General features: G+C 49.9%; 1 protein-coding gene across 2 annotated transcripts in view; it reads left to right on the top strand.

Moving 5' to 3' along the window:
• The window catches only part of PELP1 (proline, glutamate and leucine rich protein 1), a 34,457-nt gene extending 11,220 nt beyond the window's left edge, over nt 1-23,237 (top strand). The window contains exons 2-17 of one of the 2 annotated variants that reach the window (XM_055367217.2): nt 1,930-1,994; nt 2,383-2,488; nt 10,415-10,564; nt 10,794-10,865; nt 16,581-16,640; nt 16,885-17,035; nt 17,230-17,356; nt 17,508-17,595; nt 18,028-18,116; nt 18,195-18,311; nt 18,434-18,581; nt 18,721-18,880; nt 20,947-21,002; nt 21,165-21,371; nt 21,476-22,930; nt 23,090-23,237. In XM_055367217.2, coding sequence (XP_055223192.1) covers nt 1,930-1,994; nt 2,383-2,488; nt 10,415-10,564; nt 10,794-10,865; nt 16,581-16,640; nt 16,885-17,035; nt 17,230-17,356; nt 17,508-17,595; nt 18,028-18,116; nt 18,195-18,311; nt 18,434-18,581; nt 18,721-18,880; nt 20,947-21,002; nt 21,165-21,371; nt 21,476-22,930; nt 23,090-23,182 — 3,144 coding nt within the window. In that variant the 3' untranslated portion in view covers nt 23,183-23,237. The remainder of the gene's footprint in view (nt 1-1,929; nt 1,995-2,382; nt 2,489-10,414; nt 10,565-10,793; nt 10,866-16,580; nt 16,641-16,884; nt 17,036-17,229; nt 17,357-17,507; nt 17,596-18,027; nt 18,117-18,194; nt 18,312-18,433; nt 18,582-18,720; nt 18,881-20,946; nt 21,003-21,164; nt 21,372-21,475; nt 22,931-23,089) is intronic. The other variant, XM_055367216.2, reaches the window with a different exon arrangement.
• Nucleotides 23,238-23,925: the final 688 nt, after the last annotated feature.

Genomic DNA, 23,925 nt, shown 5'->3' with positions numbered 1-23,925 from the left:
TGCCTGGGGTTTTGGAAGCACCCCCTGCAGATAAGGGGGCACTGCTGCACTATATTTGATCTGTTCACCAATGGGTGGACGTTTGGGTTGTTTTCCCATTTTGGTTATTATGAATGATGCTGCTGTGAACGTCCGTGTACAAGTTGTTGTGAGGATGTAGGTTTTCATTTCTCTTGGGTATATACGTAGGGTGGAATGGCTGGGTCATGTGTTCACTCTGTATAACTTTTTGAGGAACTGCCAGATTGCTTTCCAGAGTGGCTGCGCCATTTTATATTTGTGGTAAATGTTTGAGAGTATCAGTACATCTTGTTCTCACTTTCCTTTAGGTCTCTGCTAAATGGCTTTTTCTTTTTTTGAGATGGAGTTTTGCTTTTGTTGCCCAGGCTGGAGTGCAATGGTGTGATCTCAGCGCACTGCAACCTCTGCCTCCTGGGTTCAAGCGAGTCTCCTGCCTCAGCCTCCCGAGTAGCTGGGATGACAGGCGCATGTCACCATAACTAGCTAATTTTTCTATTTTTAGTAGAGACGGGGTTTCACCATGTTGGCCAGGCTGGTCTCGAACTCCTGACCTCAGGTGACCCACCTGCCTCGGCATCCCAAAGTGCTGGGATCACAGGCATGAGCTACCACGCCCAGCCTAAATGGCCTTTTTGGAGATGCTTTTTGTACCTACTCTCCTAAATAAAATCCTGTCCCCTTTGCCTACTCTGGGCACTCCTTTCCTTCCTTACTCTGCTTTATTTTTCCTTGGAGTTCTTAGCACCCTCTGATATACTATGTATTTACTTTGTCAGTTGTTTATTTTCTGTCTCCTCTTAACTAGAAAATAAGTACCTGGCACCTAAAATAAGGTCTCACATGAAGTATATATCAAGTAAATATTTTTTTTTTTTTTTTTGTGACAGAGTCTTGCTCTGTTGCCCAGGCTGGAGTGCAGTGGCGCGATCTCGGCTCACTGCAAACTCTGTCTCCTGGGTTCATGCCATTCTCCTGCCTCAGTCTCCCGAGTAGCTGGGACTACAGGTGCCCGCCACCACGCCTGGCTAATTTTTTGTATTTTTAGTAGAGACGGGATTTCACCATGTTAGCCAGGATGGTCTCGATCTCCTGACCTCGTGATCCGCCTGCTTTGGCCTCCCAAAGTGCTGGGATTACAGGCGTGAGCCACTGCGCCCGGCCATGTCAAGTAAATATTTATTTAACAAATGAATAAATATTTCCCTCCACAAAAGGGAGAGACCTTATTAATTTTATTCAGCTCTGTATTCCTTCACGTAACCTCATGCATAGTGTGTGTGTTGGAAGAAGGAACGATGCACGCCGTTAGGGAGACACGGGTGCCGTGAGAGGAGGCTGGCCATTTGGGGCATGGAGAGGTTACCTGGGGGGCTGATGAGGAAACATCTTTCATGGGCTTCCAGAATGTGAGAGAAGGGGAGAACTGGAAGGAGGATTCTTGTTGACTCGGTCTGTGTTGGCATTTTTACAGCTGTAAGGAAGCCAGGAATAGGGGGAGGAGGATTTGTTTGAGGGTGAAGGAAGGATAATGGATGAGTTCAGTGTCCATTCAGCAAGCATTTATGGATGTCTCCTATTAGGTGCTGCCCAGACATATAGAGGTGAAGCAGACCCATCTTTGAAGTCTGGTAGTGGGATTAGTTGGGCAGTTCTCTGTTTGGCACTACTTGGGTGGGGCATGGGGGGAAGGATCAGGCAAAATATAACTCGAGGAAAGGCCGAGAAACAGCCTTTCCCACAGGAAAAAAGGGGAAAAGCTCAAGGCTTCTAGTGGGATGGCCTTTTGGCCTCAGAGGAGGTGCGACTTCAGAAAGGCTTCATAGGTGCTGGGACAGAGAAGGGCTTGAAGAATCTTCTGCATTTTTAACATCCCGTTTGTGACTCGCTTCCCTGTTTTCTTTCCTCCAGAACCTTTCAGCTCTTGGGGCATTGGTGAGTCTCAGTAATGCACGTCTCAGTTCCATCAAAACTCGGTAAGTCTTTGGCCCTTTTTTTTCTCCAGGGGCGTGTTCCCTTAGAAAGTGGGCATATGTACATCTTTCCTTTCATTGTCACCGTCCCCAGGATTCAATACCTCTCTCTATTCCCAAGAGTGTGGAGAGTTACATTCCTTTTGTGAGCTCACTTGATTTGAACCCTACCTTTTCCAGCTCCCAGATGTCCTATTCCCCGCTGGGATTACCTCTGCTCCCTTCTTTCTTTGCTTCTTCCACCTCATTCCAAGTATTTCAGGAGTTGGAAACCACAGTGGATCTGGGGGTGAAGTCTTGCTGTAGCCTAGTGAGAATAAAAGAGCAGTCAGTCACTTTCTCTGAAGTCTAGCCTCTGCCCACTTATCATGACTCTCTTCTTTCTTTGAAGGTTCGAGGGCCTGTGTCTGCTGTCCCTGCTGGTAGGGGAGAGCCCCACAGAGCTATTCCAGCAGCACTGTGTGTCTTGGCTTCGGAGCATTCAGCAGGTGTTACAGGTGAGGTTTCAGCTGCTGCCCTACTTCCTCCTCCTCCCCCACCTTATTCCCCATCTTGGATGTGGCATGTTCTTTTCAACTTGGACATGTAGTTCTGAGGACAGAATAATTGGAAACAATTCCCTGATAGCAGAGAGGATAAGCTTCAAATAGAAACTTTTTTTTTTTGAGATGGAGTCTGGCTTTGTCACCCAGGCTGGAGGGCAGTGGCATGATCTTGCCTCACTGCATCCTCTGCCTCCTGGGTTTGAATGATTCTCCTGCCTCAGCCTCCTGAGTAGCTGGGATTACAGGCCTCTGCCACCACGCCTGGCTAATTTTTGTATTTTTAGTAGAGACGAGGTTTTAACATGTTGGCCAGGCTGGTCTCAAATGCCTGACTTCAAGTGATCCGCCTGCCTCAGCCTCCCAAAGTGCTGGGATTACAGGTGTGAGCCACTGTGCCCAGCCTATATACATATATATTTTTATTTCAGTAGTTTTGGGGAATAGGTGGTGTTTGGTTACATGGATAATTTCTTTAGTGGTAATTTCTGAGATGTTGGTGCACCCATCACCCGAGCAGTTTACGTTGTACTCAATATGTAGTTTTTTTATCCCTCACCCATCTCCCACATTTCCATCTGAGTCCTCAGAGTTCATTATATCATTTTTATGGCTTTGCGTCCTCATAGCTTAACTCCCAGTTGTGAGAACATACGATGTTTGGTTTTTCATTCTTGAGTTACTTCACTTAGATTAATGGTCACCAACGCCATCCAGGTTGCTGCGAATGCCATTATTTTGTTCCTTTTTATGGCTGAGTAGTATTCCATGGTATATACACACCACATTTTCTCTCTCTCTCTCTCTCTGTCTCTCTCTCGACAGAGTTTTGCTCTGTCGCCCAGGCTGGAGTGCAGTAGCACACTCTCAGCTCACTGCAACCTCTGCCTCCCGGGTTCAAGCAATTCTCTTGCCTCAGCCTCCTGAGTAGCTAGGATTACAAGCGTGCGCCACCATTCCTGGCTAATTTTTTACATTTTAGTAGAGATGGGGTTTCACCATGTTGGCTAGGCTGGTCTCCAACTCCTGACCTCGTGATCCACCTGCCTTGGCCTCCCAAAGTGCTGGGATTACAGGCATGAGCCGCCACTCCTGGCCCACACCACATTTTCTTTATCCACTTGTTGGTTGATGGGTATTTAGGCTGGTTCCATATTTTTGCAATTGTGAATTGTGCTGCTATAAAATATTGTGCGCAAGGGTCTTTCTCATATAATGGCTTCTTTTCCTCTGGGTAGATGTCCAGTAGTGGGATCGCTGGATCAAATGGTAGTGATGTTTCATGTTTGTTGGCCATTTGTATATCTTCTTTTGAGAATTGCCTATTCATGTCCTTAGCTCACTTTTTGATGTGATTATTTGTTTTTTTCTGGCTGATTTGTTTGAATTTTTTGTAAATTCTGGATGTTAGTTCTTTGTCAGTTGCATAGTTTGTGAAGATTTTCTCCCGTTTTGTGGGTTGTTTACTGAGTATTTGTTTTGCTGTGCAGAGGCTTTTTAGTTAAGTCACATCTATTTATCTTTGTTTTTGTTACTTTTGGATTCTTGGTCATGAACTCTTTGCCTAAGCCAATGTCTAGAAGGGTTTTTCTGATGTTATCTTCTAGAATTGTTATGGTTTCAGGTCTTAGATTTAAGTCCTTGATCCATCTTGAGCTGATTTTTGTGTAAGGTGAGAGGGATCCAGTTTCATTCTTCTACATGTGGCTTGCCAATTATCCCAGAACCATTTGTTGAAAAGGGTGTCCTTTCCCCACTTGTTTTTGTTTGCTTTGTTGAAGATCAGTTGAGTGTAAGTATTTGGCTTTATATCTGTGTTCTCCCTTCTGTTCCATTGGTCTATGTGCCTATTTTTATATCAGTATCATGCTGTTTTGGTAACTGTAGCCTTATAGTATATTTTGAAGTCAGGTAATGTGATGTGCCCAGATTTGTTCTTTTTGCTTAGCCTTGCTTTGGCTTTGTGGGATCTTTTTTGGTTCCATATGAATTTTTGGATTGTTTTTTCTAGTACTGTGAAGAATGATCATGGTATTTTGGTGGGAATTGCATTGAATTTGTAGATTGCTTTTGGCAGTATGGCCATTTTCACAATATTGATTGTACCTATCCATGAACATGGATGTGTTTGCATTTGTTTGTGTCGTCTGTGATTTCTTTCAGCAGTGTTTTGTAGTTTTTCCTTATAGAGGTCTTTCACCTCCTTGGTTAGGTGTATTCCTAAGTATTTTATTTTATTTTTTGCAGCTGTTGTAAAGGTGGTTGAGTTCTTGATTTTATTCTCAGCTTAGTTGCTGATGGTGTTTAGCAGTGCTGCTGATGTGTATACATTGATTTTGTATCCTGAAACTTTACTGGCTTCATTTATTAGATCTAGGAGCTTTCTGGATGAGTCTTTAGGGTGTTCTAGGTATATGATCATATCACTGGTGAATAACGACAGTTTGACTTCCCCTTTACCAATTTAGATGTCCTTTATTTCTTCCTTTCTTCCTTTTTTTTTTTCTTTCAGATGGAGTCTCTCATTCTGTTGCCCAGGCTGTAGTGCAGTGGCACAGTCTTGGCTCACTGCACCCTCCGCCTCCTGGGTTCAAGCAATTCTTCTGCCTCAGCCTCCCAGGTAGCCGGGATTATAGGCACCTGCCACGCCGCCTGGCTAATTTTTGTATTTTTAGTAGAGATAGGGTTTCGCCATGTTGGCCAGGCTGGTCTCAAACTCCTGACCTCAGGTGATCTGACTGCCTCGGCCTCCCTAAGTGCTAGGATTACAGGTGTGAGCCACTGCACCTGGCCTAGATGCCCTTTATTTCTTTCTCTTGTCTGATTGCTCTGGCTAGGACTTCCAGTACTATGTTGAATAGAAGTGGTGAAAGTGGGCATCCTTGTCTTATTCCAGTTCTCAAGGGGAATGCTTTCAACTTTTTCCTGTTCAGTATAAGGTTGGTTGTGCGTTTGTCATACTTTGTTGCTCTTTTAACGTTTTAATTTTTTTCCCCTACTTTTACATCCTTTGATAACATCTCCACTTAGTTATTTAACAAGCATTTTCTGAGCACATATAGCAGGCAGTGTACCAAGCTCTGGGGAGACAGTGAGATGTACATGGACCCTGCTTTCATGGTACTCAGAGTCTAGCACTTTTTCTATGAAGTAAATGTTTACAAATAGGAAATGTTTATGCTTTGTGAACCACATATAGTTTCTATTGTATATTGTTTATTTTCCAATCCTTTAAAATGTAAAAGCCATTCTTAGTTTGTGGGCCATGCAAAAACAGGCACCCATAGACCATCATTTACTGATTCCTGTTCTAGTTGAAGATCCTTTTTTTTTTTTTTTTTTGAGATGGAGTCTTGCTGTGTCACCTAGGCTGGAGTGCAGTGGCGTGACTGCCTCAGCCTCCCAAGTAGCTAGGACTACAGGCTCCCACCACCACACTTGGCTAATTTTTTGTATTTTTAGCAGAGATGGGGTTTTACCGTGTTAGTCAGGATGATCTCGATCTCCTGACCTCATGATCCGCCCGCCTTGGCCTCCCAAAGTGCTCGGATTACAGGTGTGAGCCACCACACCCAGTGAAGATACTTTAATTGAATAATTATATAAATGAATGTGAAGTGATAAACTGAGGTAGGTGCTGTGGAGGTAAAGACTATAGTTCTTGGAAAACATGTAACAGGAGAATCTGACTTCAGCTGGGGTGGTGTGGGTATTTGTGCTCAGGGCCAGCAGTCCAGGGAGAGCTTTTCTGAACTGATGAATAGAAGTTAATTGGGTTAAAAAAGTGTTCTAATGTGCCAAAGCCGTGAGAGAAGAGGAGCATGGCCTGTTTGAAGAATTCCAGCATGTGGCTAGAATTGATGAGATGTGGCTGGGGAGATAGGAAGACTGGGGACCAAGTTGTGTATGGCCTTATAGACCATGCTAAGGGTTTTGGCTTTTATTCTTGGAGTAGTGGCAACTCATGGAAGGTTTTAAGCAGGATGAGGAGGTGGTGGTGGTGATAGAAAGTATCTCTCTGAGGCCAGGCGTGGTGGCTCACGCCTGTAATCCCAGCACTTTGGGAGGCCGAGGTGGGCGGATCACCTGAGGTCAGGAGTTCGAGACCAGCCTGGCCAACATGGTGAAACCCTGTTTCTACTAAAAATACAAAAATTAGCCAGGCATGGTGGCGGGCACCTGTAAGCCCAGCTACTTGGGAGGCTGAGGTGGGAGAATTGCTCTAACCCGGGAGGTGGAGGTTGCAGTGAGCCGAGATCGCGCCACTGCACTCCAGCCTGGGTGACAGAGCGAGACTCCATCTCAAATACGAAAGAAAGAAAATATATCTCTGGCTGCCTGTGGATAATGGATTAGAAAGGAACAGATTGGAAGCAGAAACTCTATGTAGATGGCTGCTAAAGTAATCTAGGAGAACATTCATAGTAGCTTGGACTAGGGTTGTGGCAGTAGAACTGATGAGAACGATATAGGTTTGAGAGAGATTTAGTGTCAGAGTGGCAGATGCTGAGGATAGATTAGCATCGAGTAGAACACATGTCCAGGGTGACTCCTGGATTCCTGAACACTGGAAGACAGGTTTGGAGGTGTGGGAAGAAAATACCATGGCTGTGGCCTTGAGCATTCAGTAGAAGCACCATTAGTAACTATCCCCTGATCCGGCATCAGTGGAAGTGGCCAGGCATCGCAGTGTAGCCCTGATGGTTCAGTGGGTGGAGGCTTTAGTTGGCTTTTTTTTTGAGGTGGAGTCTAGCTCTGTGGCCCAGGCTGGAGTGCAGTGGCGTGGTCTCGGCTCACTGCAACCTCTGCCTCCCGGGTTCAAATGATTTTCCTGCCTCAGCCTCCTGAGTAGCTGGGATTACAGGCGCCTATCACCACACCTGTCTAATTTTTGTATTTTTAGTAGAGACGGGGTTTCACCATGTTGGCCAGGCTGGTCTTGAACTCCTGACCTCAAGTGATCCACCAACCTTGGCCTTCCAAAGTGCTGGGATTACAGGTGTGAGCCACCAAGCCCAGCCCTTTTTTTGTTCTTTTTTTTTTCTTTTAAGACATGGTTTCATTTTGTCACCTGGGCTAGAATATAGTGGTGTGATCATGGCTGACTGCAGCCTTGACCTCTGGTGCTCACATCAGTACCCCCCACCACACCCACCAATAGCTGGGACTACAGGCGTGTACCACCACCCCCCGCTAATTAAAAAATTTTTTTTGTACAGATGGGTTCTTGCTATATTGTCCAGGCTGGTCTCGAACTTCTGGGCTCAAGCAGTCCTCCCACCTTGGCCTCCCAAAGTGTTGGGATTACAGGCATGTGCTACCGTGCCTGGCCTGGCATCTTTTACTAGGGGGAAGAGTCTTCAGTGTTTAGATGGCAGTTGAAGCTGAGAATGAGATTATCAAAATGAGTCCTTTTATGGACTGGATTTTAAAGCACACCACACTTAATGGTCAGGTAGAGGAAGATGAACTGACTAAGGAGACTGAGACAGGCCAACAGAAAGAAGAAGATAACCAGGATTGCGGGCTGGAGGGGGCCAAGCGAAGACTACTTGAGGGACGAGGGAGGAGTTATTTCTGTGTGTGCCTCCTGAGGTGGGACAAGACGCAGACTGAGAATTGTTGATCAGATTAGCAGCATGGGTGGTGAGACCACAGTGAGAGTGGTTTTGCTGGAGCAGTGGACACTGAAGCCAGACTGACACGGGATAAGAAGCCAACGGGAGAAGGGAAATGGAAGGAGAGAAGATGGGAAATCTTTTCGAGATGCTGGGCTCTAACGATGAGGGAGAGAAATTGGGTGATTACTGGGATTTGGCAAGTGAAGTATGGGCTCAAGAAAAGACTTTTTTGGTGGCTCACCCCTGTAATCCCAGCACTTTGGGAGGCCAAGGCAGGCGGATAACGAGGTCAGGAATTCAAGACCAGTCTGGCCAACATGGTGAAACCCCATCTCTACTAAAAATACAAAAATTAACTGGGCATGGTGGCATGTGCCTGTAATCCCAGCTACGAGGGAGGCTGAGGCAGGAGAATCGCTTGAACCAGGACCCGGGAGGCGGAGGTTGCAGTGAGCCAAGATCACACCACTGCACTCCAGCCTGGGCTACAGAAGGAAACTCCGTCTCAAAATAAATAAATAAAATAAAAAAGACAAGATTTTTTTAAGATGGGAGAGACTTGAGCTGTATAAATGTCAGTGGGAAGAGTCCATGTGGTGGGGACTGGTTAGAAATTGAAGGGAGATAAAGCGAGTGACAGTGTAAGGTTCTGAGAGGAAGGGAGGAAGATAGTATTGAAAGCACAGCGGAGGGACTGTCTTTGGGTAGGAAGAGGGCAGGAGAGGGTGGGTAGGATGAAGATGAAATTTTGAAGTTTGGGAGTGGGAAGCGAAGGCTGTTTTATTAGGTTGATGCAAAAGTAATTGCTGTTTTTATAGTTACTTGTAATTATCTCTGGGCTTCAGTTTTTTCTGTGAAGTTATGGGCAAGGTTAAACAGAGGTGACAGTGGTGGGAGAAGTAGCGATTTGGAAATTGGAGGAGAAAACTTTAGTAGCAGCGTTAACCAGAGAAATGTAGGATTACTGGACAGGGATGAGGGCCTGTGTCGTTGGTAGGCCTGCCTGTTTTTGCTTCATAAGTATTCTATTTTTTTGACACATGGCCTCCTCTCGTCTAGCAGGAGATATATGCTGGATGTTTTTTCCTTAGATACATATTAATTTTCTAAGGAAGTCCTTTTAAATTCAAATTGTTTTTTCTCCATGGGTTCCAGGGTGGGTTTGAGCCAGCTAGCAACAACCTCGAAGAGATGGCACAGTCTTGTTATGGTTGAGGCTTATTTTTCAGTCTGAAAAGTGCTATTCTCCCTTTCTAGCAGGGAACATTAGTATGAGATCATTGGAAAATCTTTCCAGGGCTGCGGTGAGCCAAGATTGCGCCACTGCACTCCAGCCTGGATGACAGAGTGAGACCCTGTCTCAAAAAAAAAAAAAAAAAAAAAAAAGGCTGGGCACTGTGGCTCACGCCTGTAATCCTAGCACTTTGGGAGTCTGAAGTGGGTGGATCACTTGACTCCCAGAGTTCAAGACCAGCCTGGCCAATGTGGCAAAACCCCATCTCTACTAAAAATACAAAAATTAGCCAGGCATGATGGTCTATGCCTGTAATCCCAGCTACTCAGGAGGCTGAGGCATGAGAATCACTTGAACCTAGGAGTCAGAGGTTGCAGTGAGCTGAGATTGCCCCAGTGCATTCTACCCTGGGGGACAGAGCAAGACTCTGTCTCAAAAAAAAAAAAAAAAAGAAAAGAAAACTCGGCTGGGCACGGCGGCTCACACCTGTAATCCCAGCACTTTGGGAGGCCAAGGCGGGCAGATCATGAGGTCAGGAGATCGAGACCATCCTGGCTAACATGGTGAAACCCCGTCTCTACTAAAAATACAAAAAATTAGTCAGGCGTGGTGGCGGGCGCTTGTAGTCTCAGCTACTCGGGAGGCTGAGGCACGAGAATGGCGTGAACCCGGGAGGCGGAGCTTGCAGTGAGCGGAGATCGCGCCACTGCACTCCAGCCTGGGCGACAGAGCAAGACTCCGTCTCAAAAAAAAAAAAAGAAAACTCTTCAGTTAATCAGGTCTTTAAGGTATAGCTTTGTTACTCTTTTTTTCCCCCACACAAATTCCTAGGACCCCAGATACCCTTAATAGTAAAATGTAAACACGGTATCCATGTCTCCACACCCTCTTTTCCGCCAGGTAGTGGCTTGGATGGTCATACTGACATTAACCGTGGCATTTCTCAGAAGGCTTGTATTTTCTCCTGCTGCTCTTTGGTGACAATCAAGGTGAGGCTGGAAGCACGAGACATTATTTTTCCTTTAGACCCAGGACCCGCCTGCCACAATGGAGCTGGCCGTGGCTGTCCTGAGGGACCTTCTCCGATATGCAGCCCAGCTGCCTGCACTGTTCCGGGACATCTCCATGAACCACCTCCCTGGCCTTCTCACCTCCCTGCTGGGCCTCAGGCCAGAGGTGAGATGTCTCCCTGGACCCTTCCCCATGGCCCCCCGCAGTCCTCACCTTCACACACTGTTTAATTGTTTGATGGAAGTGACTGGGGAATAGGATTGAAGAAGTGAGAAGAGGGAGGGGCCAAGAAAAAGTGATTTCTGGAGAAGGGCCCTTGTGGGGTGCTGGGGGAGATGGAATATGGTGACATGGTGCTCTCAGCCTCTCGTTTCTCCCTTTGTTTTTCCTACAGTGTGAGCAGTCAGCATTGGAAGGAATGAAGGCTTGTATGACCTATTTCCCTCGGGCTTGTGGTTCTCTCAAAGTAAGTATTTATGCACTCTTCTCCCCACCAGTGTAAGCGTTGAGAGCTCTTACCTCAGATTCCTGTCCTGAGATTCCTAAGCACCTATCTTCTGATTATCCTTTAAAGTTACCTATCTCCACAAGCACACTTCTACCACTTTGTAGCACTTACCTCATTTAATCCTCGTTTTTCCAAAGAAGTTGGAATCGAGAACTTGCTAAGATCAGCAGGCACTGGAACCTGTATCTGTTTGATGCCTAAGCCAGACTCTGAACCATGGGCTCCTTCCTTTTTCTGCCTTGCCTTTTCCGTATCTCTTAAAATGCCCTACCCACTTTTCTACCACCTTGTCTTTTTTTTGAGACAGGGTCTTACTCTGTTGTCCAGGCTGGGGTGCAGTGGCACACACTTGGCTCACTGTAGCCTTGACCTCCTGGGCTCAAGCGGTTCTCCCACCTCAGCCTCCCAAGTAGCTGGGACTAAGGCGTGTGCCACCACGCCCAGCTAATCATTAAATTTTTTGTAGGTGGTCTCGCCATGTTACCCAGGCTGGTCTTGAACTCCTGACCTCAAGTGATCCTCCTGCCTCAGCTTCTCAAAGTGCTGGGATTATAAGTGTGAGCCACTGTGCCTGGCCCCCTATCTTACTTTATTCTTTTTTTTAAAAATTTTTAACGTGCAACCAATTCACATCATATCTTATTTTATTAGTTTTTTTTGAGACGGAGTCTCACTCTGTTGCCAGGCTGGAGTGCAGTGGCGTGATCTTGGCTCACTGCAACCTCTGCCTCCTGGGTTCAAGCAATCGTCCTGCCTCAGCCTCCCGAGTAGCTGGGACTGCAGGTGCATACCACCACGCCCAGCTAATTTTTGTATTTTTAGTAGAGATGGGGTTTCACCATGTTGGCCAGGATGGTCTCGATCTCTTGACTTTGTGATCCGCCCGCCTTGACCTCCCAAAATGCTGGGATTACAGGCATTAGCTACTGAGCCTGGCCATTTTATTTTTTTTGAGAGAGTCTCTGTCGCCCAGACTGGAGTGCAGTGGTGTGATATCGGCTCACTGCAAGCTCCACCTCCCAGGTTCCAAGTGATTCTCATGCCTTAGCCTCCGAGTAGCTGGGATTACAGACGTATGCAAGTAGCTGGGATTACAGACGTATGCAAGTAGCTGGGATTACCAACATATGCCACCACACCCAGCTAATTTTTATATTTTTAGTAGAGACGAGGTATCACTATGTTGGCCAGGCTGGTCTTGAACTCCTGGCCCCACGTGATCCTCCCGCCTCGGCCTCCCAAAGTGTTGGGATTACAGGCGTGAGCCACCTGCGCACCCAGCCTTTACTTTATTCTTGAAGGTCTTGTAATTTTCTCTGGGAATGCTTCCTGACATATCACTTCCCTAGGACAATTGCCCCAACACTTCTTTCTGTGTATATTCCTGTTTAAACTCCCTCTGTCGCTTCCTGACCCCTTCCTCCCAGTTGTCATGACACATACAAGGTGACTACAAAAGAGCCTTAGTAGGTCAGACAGGCAGGTCAGGGTGTATGTGGGTCAGATGATGGAGGAGGTCAGGAGAAGAATTACAGTGTTGTTTTTAGGGAGATACAATAACAAACATGAATGGTTTACAAATTCTACCTAAGCAGTCACAGTTAAAGGGCCATGCGTAATTGGCACATTTGTTGTTTGCAGTATAATTGGATGCCAACTATACCTAAGAACAAGTAGGTGTTCCCCTGTAGATTAAATGTTCTCTTATTTTGTTATATTCACCATTGGTTTGACAAACGATTGGACACCTGCTTACTCAGATGGAAACACAAATCTCTAGAGAGCTGGAATTTGTGGCAAATTAGTAATTTTTTTGTTTAACTGGTGGAGTTAACTGTATTTGCCATTAGTATTGTTAGTCAACGGGGAGTTTGCTATTCAGGTTGTCTTGAAAGTGAGATTATGAGGCCGGGCGTGGTGGCTCATGCCTGTAATCCCAGCACTTTGAGAGGCCAAGGCGGGCAGATTGCATGAGCTCAGGAGTTTGAGACCAGCCTGGGCAACACAGTGAAACCTCGCCTCTACTAAAATACAAAAAATTAGCCAGGCGCGGCGGTGTGTGCCTGTAGTCCCAGTTACTTGGGAGGCTGAGGCAGGAGAATTGCTTGGACCCAGGAGGCGGAGGTTGCGGTGAGCCGAGATTGCACCACTGTACTCCAGCCTGGGTGACAGAGTGAGACTCCGTCTCCAAAAAAAAAAAAGAGAGTGAGATTAATGTGGTTCTGTGACCAAAGCAAGAAAGTAAGCTCTTGGAGGGAAAGGGAACTGGTCTTTAGTGGGTGTCCACTGTGCCATTCACTCTCCTGAGTGTCTAAGATGTGTTGTGTCATTTTATTATTGTAATTATTCTGTGGAATTTGTATCATTGCATTTTACAGAGGAGAAAACCAGCTAAGAGGGACTTAAGTGAGGTAACCAAAGGTTATATTATCTGGTAATTGTAAAACCGGGGCAGATAGCAGCTCCAGTCAATCGTTAGTGGCTGTGTAGCTCGCTGGCCTGGGAAGGACTGTGAGTCAGAGTTCCATCGGCCTGAGCGCTGTGATCAGGGAGTGATGCCTGCAGTGTCGTTAGTAACTGGTTACTCGCAGTATCTGAAAAGTGCCTGAGCAGATGCTAGTTTGAGTGAGCGTGGGGTTGTGTCCTTGCTGGTTCCTTCTTTTCATGTGAATGCCTCTAATCACAGCTAATAGAATCTTTGGGTAGGCAGGGCAGGACTTTTTGTCAAGAAGGTATTTGGAGTGACTCATCGATTTTATTAAAGATTAGCAGAGGTTATTTACTGAGGTTTTACTAAGTTTAGTAAAAACTGGTTATCTTGTCAAATGTTCTGTAAGTTAACCTCTCAAATGACACAGGCCAGCAGTTTGTCCCTGAACAAAGGTTTGGTTTTACTGCAAAAGTGTATTTTGATTCAGCTCTGTTAGGTATTATCTTTATCTACCTGCATCCCCCATGAAAGTGGAGGGGAAATTGAGTGTTACTTAACAGGGTAGAAGTGTGAATAGTAAGAGTTAAGGAGACTAGAATGCTAAGTGTTCTTCTGCTGTTGCTTTTTTATTTTCAGTGTGAGTAGTCGGGAGAATTTATCTGTAATTCTCAACCTTTTGTCAGACAGTTGAACTTAAGGCCTGCATTTTGAGTACCCTTTCCAAACTAACAAATGTTCCTGTGTCCTTCCAGGGAGTGTCTTACCTTTATTTCCCTAAGAATCAAGTGCCATCTGCCAGGAGTTTGAGATCAGCCTGGCCAACATGGTGAAACCCTACCTCTACCAAAAATACAAAAAAATTAGCTGGGTGTGGTGGTGTGTGCCTGTGGTTCCAGCTACTTGGAACATTGAGGCAGGAGATCCCCTGAAGCTGGGAGGCAGAGGTTGCAGTGAGCTGAGATCATGGCACTGCACTCTAGCCTGGGTAACAGAGTGAGACCCTGTCTCAAAAAAAAAAAAAGGTTATCTGGAGAACTTCCCTCTGTTGAGGGTGTTGAGGGTTTTGGCTTTGTCGGTTGCCAGCACTTCAGATAAGAATCTGTCATGCAGAGGCTCCAGGGGCAATTTGCACTTGGAAAATCTCGCAGACTAGTACTTAGGAAAACTGGTAACTGCCGTTTTGAAGTGTCTGTGTTTTCTGTTACATTCCCCGGATACTCTCAGGGTAGTTGTAGACTCCAAGCTCAGGATTACTACTCCCAAGTAATGTGAATCAAGCATTCTGAGTCCATGAGGTCAGTTCCTGCAGAGACTTGAACTCACTTCCTCCTCCTTGCCACATTGATGAGCAGTTCCTCGGAATGGGTGGGAAGACTGACCTACTCTTGAGAGAGCCCCAGGACATGCTGTGTGTGTGCGCGTTTTGAGTGAACTGTTCCAAGTGAGTCATCGCTTTGGTTTGCTTTGTGGGTCAGCCAGGGTAACCTGTGGTTAGAGCCGTGTTGCTTCACCGTACACTGCTTTATTGCAGTCACATAAGCAGACTTCTGTTGGCCTCAGTCCAGCTTTTTGAGCCGTTTTTGGAGATAGGGTCTCACTCTGTGACCCAGGAGTGCAGTGTTAAGATTGTAGCTCACTGTAACCTTGAACTCCTGGGCTCAAGTGATCCTCCCACGTCAGTCTCCCAAGTAGCTAGGACTACAGGTGTGCACCACTAGGGTGTCTCGGGGAAAGCGTGAGCCTGCTCTTTCCCCTTCTCTGTATGTTGCCAGTGTTGGCTCCACATTCTTGTTTTTCCATATGCTTGTCTTGTTGTCCTTACTAATTCTTTTTTTTTTCTGAGACAGAGTCTTGCTCTGTCACCCAGGCTAGAGTGCAGTGGCGTGATCTCGGCTCACTGCAACCTCCGCCTCCTGGGTTCAAGCAATTCTCCTGCCTCAGCCTCCCAAGTAGCTGGGATTACAGGTGCCCACCACTGTGCCCAGCTAATTTTTGTATTTTTAGTACAGATGGGGTTTCACCATGTTGGCCAGGCTGGTCTTGAACTCCTGACCTCGTGATCTGCTCACCTCAGCCTCCCAAAGTGCTGGGATTACAGGTATGAGCCACCGTGCCTGGCCTTTTTTTTTTTTCTTTTTGAGGCAGGGTCTCACTCTCATCACCCAGGCTAGAGTACACTGACTGGCGTGATCTCGGTTCTGGGCTTGGGTGGTTCTCCCACCTCAGCCTCCCAAGTAGCTGGGACTACAGGCATGCGCCACCACACCCGGCTAAGTTTTTGTATTTTTAGTAGAGATAGGGTTTCTCCATGTTGCCCAGACTGGTCTCAAACTCCTTGGCTCAAGTGATCCGCCTGCCTTGACCTCCCAAAGTGCCTGGATTATAGGCGTGAGCTACTGCCCCCAGCATGTGCTTTTTTATTGACATGTTAAGTAATAAGATCTAGAAGCAGGTCTTACAACGACTATAATTGCAAATTAGTGATGCATGTGAATGATATTTCAGGATGTGTTACAATTATAATGTGACATGAAAATGATTCTATTAGTGACAGTCACAGGTACTGCTGATACTACTGTGGCTATTTGTCTGCATTTATAAGTGAAGGAAACACTACATTTTACAAATAGGCTAGTGGGAGTAATTTTTTTCCCCATCCATGTTCACAGGCCCCCTATGATTATATATCCAACTAAATTGTGGTTCTCAGGTTAAACACTCCTGCCCTAGCACCTTCACACAGCAGGCAGAGAAAGTGCTGAATGACAGATTGCTACTCCGAGACTTGCTGCCTTACTTCTGCTCTAGCAGCCTTCTTTTTTGACCTTGTCTTGCCCTCATACCTCTGGTTAGTGTCTTAACTTCCAGCTTGGACCCTCGTTTTTGTGTGTGAGCTGGTAGAGAGTTGGAGTGTGGAGACTGTTTTTTAGTACTATGTCCTTTCGGCTTGAGGGAAAAATTTTGCAAAAACTGTCAAGGAGGAAGCCCAGCTGTCTCTGGGACAGGGCCAGGCCCTTTTCGCTCCCAAGCAGGAAGCCGAGGACCAGAGCTGGCGTTGAGGAGTCTTTTACCATGAAAGCATGTCCGTGCCCGGTGTTGATGCCCCATAGAGGGCTTTGCTTCTTGTGTCTACAGGAAAAAGAGACCTGGGCTTAGAGTCTGCTGCTGGGAACGGATGGGATGTACATCTCTGGCTCTCAGAGCTGGCTCACCGGCCTCTTCCTTTTTTCCTCCACATCCAGGGCAAGCTGGCCTCATTTTTTCTGTCTAGGGTGGATGCCTTGAGCCCTCAGCTCCAACAGGTAAAGGGCAGGGAGGGAGAGGGAGAGCCCGGGGATCTGAGCCTGGAGTGTCTCTTGCTGCTCCTCCTCCAGCTTTTCTGTCCTGCCTTCATATGCCCATCTGTGTCCTTCGGCCTCATTGTCCCATCTCAGGTTTCCCTCAGAGCTCTCTCTGATCTCCATCTCTTTTGGGTGTCAGTGGGGCTGGGGGTCTGTGGCTGGGCTGGATTCCCATCTGACCAGGTTTCTGTCCTTTCTCCCGCAGTTGGCCTGTGAGTGTTATTCCCGGCTGCCCTCTTTAGGGGCTGGCTTTTCCCAAGGCCTGAAGCACACCGAGAGCTGGGAGCAGGAGCTACACAGTCTGCTGGCCTCACTGCACACCCTGCTGGGGGCCCTGTACGAGGGAGCAGAGACCGGTAGGGACCAGGGCTGCTAGTTAGTGGAACAATAGTGAGGAAGCGTGGCAGGAAGGAACAGGAGGGGAGCCCAGAGACATGGAGCAGTTGGTTTTTGGGGAAAATGGGTTAGAATACAGGCAGGTCGTCCACCAGAAATGACAGAGGAGGGGATGGAAGAAAGACAGTGTACAGGGTAGTTGTGCTTCTGCCAGCTCCTGTGCAGAATGAAGGCCCTGGGGTGGAGATGCTGCTGTCCTCAGAAGATGGTGATGCCCATGTCCTTCTCCAGCTTCGGCAGAGGTTTTCGGGACTGGCCTGCTGCCTAGGGCTCATGCTCAGGTGTGTGTGGGTATTGGAGGGAGCGGAGGTGTGGAGCAGGAGGGATTGATGAGGGAGTGTCGCCTTCATCAGGAGAAAGGAGATGAGGGTGGGTGTGGGAGTTATGCCAGGGAGCCTGCTCTGAGGGTCTCCCTGCTCTGATTCTCTTTAGCTCTGAGTTTGGAGCTCCCGTGTCCGTCCCTGTGCAGGAAATCCTGGATTTCATTTGCCGGACCCTCAGCGTCAGTAGCAAGAATATTGTAAGTGGGATTTGTCATCTCTTCACAGCCCTTGCTCAGGATACCAGGCAACCAGGAAAGTACTGGGGACCTGAGTCTCCCCAAACAGTGTCATCCTGGAGTCGTCCCAGAGAGCTTCCTACTTTTGTCCAAATAACATTACTTCCTATGTGTCGTGACACAGGAGCACACTGTCAGAGTGTAGCAAATGCTTCCTTGGGGGAGGGTGAATTTGGGGATCAGCTGAGTCATTGCTGAGAGACCCAGCCATCCTTCTTACCTTCCATCCAGGGTCTATTTTAGAGGATAGGGGTTTGATTTTGTTGGGAGAGCTGAGATCAGGGGTTGGGTTTCTTACCTGTGTGTACATGTGTAAATGGTCTGTCCCTGTTTCTGTCTCTCTCTGGCTCTCACTTTCTTCCCCCACTCTATCTCTGCCACTTTTTTCTCCAGAGCTTGCATGGAGATGGTCCCCTGCGGCTGCTGCTGCTGCCCTCTATCCACCTTGAGGCCTTGGACCTGCTGTCTGCACTCATCCTCGCGTGAGTGGGATTGGGCTGGCTGTGGTGAAGGGATAGGGCGTGCCAGAAACAAGGGTCACCATTCCTTCTCTGCCCCAGGTGTGGAAGCCGGCTCTTGCGCTTTGGGATCCTGATCAGCCGCCTGCTTCCCCAGGTCCTCAATTCCTGGAGCATCGGTAGAGATTCCCTCTCTCCAGGCCAGGAGAGGCCTTACAGGTGACCATCCAGGAAGGCAGGAAGGGAATAAAGAGGAGAGGGGGGTGAGGGGGTGCAGGTGGCCTGGGGCTTCTGGCATGTTGACCCCCCATTCATAACTGCCATCTTTGCTCATGACACAGCACGGTTCGGACCAAGGTGTATGCGATATTAGAGCTGTGGGTGCAGGTTTGTGGGGCCTCGGCAGGAATGCTTCAGGGAGGAGCCTCTGGAGAGGCCCTGCTCACCCACCTGCTCAGCGACATCTCCCCGCCAGCTGATGCCCTTAAGGTGAGGAGGCCTCGGCTCCGCCTTAGGACTCATCCTGTGCCCTTTGACCAAGTGTGCCTGCTCAGGAAACACTGTCTGCTGTGGCTGTCCTGCCTTCTTGTTTGCCTGTGGATGTGATTTATGTTTTCGCTGCCTCCAGCTGCGTAGCCCGCGGGGGAGCCCTGATGGGAGTTTGCAGACTGGGAAGCCTAGTGCCCCCAAGAAGCTAAAGCTGGATGTGGGGGAAGCTATGGCCCCGCCAAGCCACCGGAAAGGGGATAGCAATGCCAACAGCGACGTGTGTGCGGCTGCACTCAGAGGTGAGTGAGGCCTGTGCCCTGGACCACTGGGGCTCAAACGGGACCCCATCCTTTCCCCTAGTGGGACTCCCTTACCTACTATACCCTTAGATGAAACTTTTGTGGGGAGAGTGCCCTGACCAGTCTTCGTCCACTGCGATAAGTGATCCCCCAAACAGCAGGTGAAGGGGAAGGTGCCTGTGAAATGCAGAGCCAGGCGGAAGCCCGCAGAGAGGCCAGGAGGAGGCACCCAAGCAGCCGCCCCGTTGCCAGGGCTGCAGGCGGCCTCAGGTCCTGCGGTTAGACCGGGAGCTCTGGTAGCCGACACAGCCCCTCCAAGGCCTTCGCTTCCTCCTGCGTTCAGCACGTCCTTGGCATAGCCACTTTCTTTTTTTTTTTTTTTTTTTTTTTTTTAGTTTTTTATTTATTTTTTTATTTTTTATTGATCATTCTTGGGTGTTTCTCGGAGAGGGGGATTTGGCAGGGTTACAGGACAATAGTGGAGGGAAGGTCAGCAGATAAACAAGTGAACAAAGTTCTCTGGTTTTACTAGGCAGAGGACCCTGCGGCCTTCCGCAGTGTTTGTGTCCCTGGGTACTTGAGATTAGGGACTGGTGATGACTCTTGACGAGCATGCTGCCTTCAAGCCTCTGTTTAACAAAGCACATCTTGCACCGCCCTTAATCCATTCAACCCTGAGTGGATACAGCACATGTTTCAGAGAGCACAGGGTTGGGGGTAAGGTCACCGATCAACAGGATCCCAAGGCAGAAGAATTTTTTCTTAGTACAGAGAAAAGTCTCCCATGTCTACCTCCCTCCACACAGACGCCGCAACCATCCGACCTCTCAATCCTTTCCCCACCTTTCCCCCTCCTTCCACTCCACAAAACCGCCATCGTCATCATGGCCCGCTCTCAATGAGCTGCTGGGCACACCTCCCAGACGGGGCGGTGGCCGGGCAGAGGGGCTCCCCACCTCCCAGCAGGGGCGGCCGGGCAGAGGCGCCCCCCACCTCCCGGACGGGGCGGCTGGCCGGGCAGGGGGCTGACCCCCCCCACCTCCCTCCTGGACGGGGCGGCTGGCCGGGCAGAGGGGCTCCTCACTTCCCAGTAGGGGCGGCCGGGCAGAGGCACCCCTCCCGGATGGGGCGGCTGGCCAGGCGAGGGGCTGACCCCCCCACCTCCCTCCCGGACGGGGCGGCTGGCCGGCGGGGGGCTGACACCCCCACCTCCCTCCCCGACGGGGCGGCTGGCCGGGCGGGGGGCTGACCCCCCCCACCTCCCTCCCGGACGGGGCGGCTGGCCGGGCGGGGGGCTGACCCCCCACCTCCCTCCCGGACAGGGCGGCTGGCTGGGCTGTTGGCTGACCCCCCCACCTCCCTCCCGGACGGGGCGGCTGGCCGGGCTGAGGGGCTCCTCACTTCCCAGTAGGGGCGGCCAGGCAGAGGCGCCCCTCACCTCCCGGACGGGGCGGCTGGCCGGGCGGGGGGCTGACCCCCCCCACCTCCCTCCCGGACGGAGCGGCTGGCCGGGCAGAGGGGCTCCTCACTTCCCAGTAGGGGCGGCCGGGCAGAGGCACCCCTCACCTCCCGGACGGGGCGGGGCATAGCCACTTTCTATCAGGCAGAGTTCCAGCATGTGGGGAAGGCTCCTCCCTGTGAAGCTGACATTCTTCCAAGGGCAGGCTGCCTGGGGGAGCTCCCTGCTCTCACCGTAACCACTGACCTGTCCACAGGTTGCTAGTCGGATACTGTGCAGTTAATGGATGCCTTTCCTCTGGGTCCCATATATTTCACTGCCTGCCACCCCATCCCATGGGAAGGGGAGAGCCGATTGTTCCCAAATACATAAATGCAAAATTATAAAATTTATAATTTTTTACTTACATTGTCTCAATTAAATACCGTCAGTGGCCCTATACAGTAGAGGTACTTTTATGATCCCCATTTTCTAGTTGAGAAGTTAAATGACTTGGCCAAGATAGGCAGTGGCAGAGTTGATGCCCATTTTGGGCTGTGTGCTTCAGAAGCCCTTGCCGTCAGTCCTGTTGGGAGCCTACCCTTTACACACCATTCTTCTTCCCCAGGCCTCAGCCGGACCATCCTCATGTGTGGGCCTCTCATCAAGGAGGAGACTCACAGGGTTAGTGGAGCCTCGTCTCCGTGGAGATAGGGGAAGGGGCCCCTGCTCTGTACACGTTGGGGGGTGTGGCCCAGAGGTGGGTCCATTCAGACCTGGGAGTAGGCTCTGGAGAAGGGTTGGGTGGTCTTGGGGATGTTTCCAGGTGTGCTCTGTCCTTTTCAGAGACTGCATGACCTGGTCCTCCCCCTGGTCATGGGTGTACAGCAGGGTGAGGTCCTAGGCAGCTCCCCGTACACGAGCTCCCGCTGCCGCCGTGAACTCTACTGCCTGCTGCTGGCGCTGCTGCTGGCCCCATCTCCTCGCTGCCCACCTCCTCTTGCCTGTGCCCTGCAAGCCTTCTCCCTCGGCCAGCGAGAAGATAGCCTTGAGGTAACTGTGACGGACCAGGCCCCTCTTTGGTTCCTGGAGTCTCTTGTTTCCAAGAGACTCCCAGTATTTCTGGTGCTCACACTTGCCCTTTCTTCTTTCCTCAGGTCTCCTCTTTCTGCTCAGAAGCACTGGTGACCTGTGCTGCTCTGACCCACCCCCGGGTTCCTCCCCTGCAGCCCATGGGCCCCACCTGCCCCACACCTGCTCCAGTTCCCCCTCCTGAGGCCCCATCGCCCTTCAGGGCCCCACCCTTCCATCCTCCGGGCCCCATGCCCTCAGTGGGCTCCATGCCCTCAGCAGGCCCCATGCCTTCAGCAGGCCCCATGCCCTCAGCAGGCCCTGTGCCCTCGGCACGCCCTGGACCTCCCACCACAGCCAACCACCTAGGCCTTTCTGTCCCAGGCCTAGTGTCTGTCCCTCCCCGGCTTCTTCCTGGCCCTGAGAACCACCGGGCAGGCTCAAATGAGGACCCCATCCTTGCCCCTAGTGGGACTCCCCCACCTACTATACCCCCAGATGAAACTTTTGGGGGGAGAGTGCCCAGACCAGCCTTTGTCCACTATGACAAGGAGGAGGCATCTGATGTGGAGATCTCCTTGGAAAGTGACTCTGATGACAGTGTGGTGATCGTGCCCGAGGGGCTTCCCCCCCTGCCACCCCCACCACCCTCAGGTGCCACACCACCCCCTATAGCCCCCACTGGGCCACCAACAGCCTCCCCTCCTGTGCCAGCGAAGGAGGAGCCTGAAGAACTTCCTGCAGCCCCAGGGCCTCTCCCGCCACCCCCACCTCCGCCCCCGCCTGTTCCTGGTCCTGTGACGCTCCCTCCACCCCAGTTGGTCCCTGAAGGGACTCCTGGTGGGGGAGGACCCCCAGCCCTGGAAGAGGATTTGACAGTTATTAATATCAACAGCAGTGATGAAGAGGAGGAGGAAGAGGAAGAAGAGGAAGAAGAAGAAGAGGAAGAAGAGGAAGAGGAGGAAGACTTTGAGGAAGAGGAAGAGGATGAAGAGGAATATTTTGAAGAGGAAGAAGAGGAGGAAGAAGAGTTTGAGGAAGAATTTGAGGAAGAAGAAGGTGAGTTAGAGGAAGAAGAAGAAGAGGAGGATGAGGAGGAGGAAGAAGAACTGGAAGAGGTGGAAGACCTGGAGTTTGGCACAGCAGGAGGGGAGGTAGAAGAAGGTGCACCTCCACCCCCAACCCTGCCTCCAGCTCTGCCTCCCCCTGAGTCTCCCCCAAAGGTGCAGCCGGAACCCGAACCCGAACCCGGGCTGCTTTTGGAAGTGGAGGAGCCAGGGACGGAGGAGGAGCGTGGGGCTGACACAGCTCCCACTCTGGCCCCTGAAGCGCTCCCCTCCCAGGGAGAGGTGGAGAGGGAAGGGGAAAGCCCTGCGGCAGGGCCCCCTCCCCAGGAGCTTGTTGAAGAAGAGCCCTCTGCTCCCCCAACCCTGTTGGAAGAGGAGACTGAGGATGGGAGTGACAAGGTGCAGCCCCCACCAGAGACACCTGCAGAAGAAGAGATGGAGACAGAGACAGAGGCCGAAGCTCTCCAGGAAAAGGTGAGAGGCCAGGCAGGGAAGGTTCCTTGGGCGAGAAGGTGGGGCTGGCGGGAGAAGGGGTGGCAGCTGCTTCTCTTAGGAGAGGTTTGCCCAGCCTGAACCATTCTTCTGTGTATGTGTGTGTGACTATTCTGAATCTTGTATCTTTGTGCCTACAAGGAGCAGGATGACACAGCTGCCATGCTGGCCGACTTCATCGATTGTCCCCCTGATGATGAGAAGCCACCACCTCCCACAGAGCCTGACTCCTAGCCATCTTCTGCACCCCACTCTTTGTTTCCAATAAAGTTATGTCCTTAGATAGCGACTTCTGCTTCTGCCTTTTGCCACACCTGGGTCCCCAGCCAGAAGCTCAAGTGTCTGCCGGGCTTTTCAGGGTGTCCATAGTATTCCCCAGATGTCTCCATAGCTGTCCTCTTTTTGACGATCCAGAGAGGAACCATTGACATACTGGTGTAATGGACTGTCCCATCACTCAGCACGATGGTGTCAGAATTGTAGGATTCTGGCTGGATGCTAAACGTGCAGAATTGTGTGTAGGGTTAAGAATGAGGAGTTAGAGACACAGCCCTGCTTTCGTGTTTGTATTTGGGGTGGGAAATGTGTGGAGAGTGCATCCTAGTGTGTGGACCTGTGTCAACACCCGCATGCGTGCTCAAACATACGGCCCCTTGGTCTGAAAGGGCAGGCTGAGTGATGGCTCAGTCTGTGGAAGTTTAGAAAATTAGGAAAAGGTGTGGAGCAGTTTAGTCATTGAATTCTGGGAAATTTGGACCTTACCCCAAGATGAAAGGGCATCCATAGCGGGTACGTTGGGAATGACCTGTTTTGGGGCTAGTCCTCCTAATGATGGTTCCCCTCACAGCTCCCTGGCAGGAGTTTGATAAGCTCACCCCAGGCCTTCCTGCTCACTCTTGAGGTGTGGACATTTCCCACCCAGTGTCTTTTCTTTTCTTTTCTTTTTTGAGATGGACTCCTGCTCTGTTGCCCAGGCT

The sequence above is a fragment of the Gorilla gorilla genome, chromosome 19, assembly GCF_029281585.2.
Source record: "Gorilla gorilla gorilla isolate KB3781 chromosome 19, NHGRI_mGorGor1-v2.1_pri, whole genome shotgun sequence".
In the NCBI taxonomy this organism is placed as follows: domain Eukaryota; kingdom Metazoa; phylum Chordata; class Mammalia; order Primates; family Hominidae; genus Gorilla; species Gorilla gorilla.
Note: the sequence above shows the minus strand (reverse complement) of the source record. Positions and strands in the feature narration are given on the sequence as shown.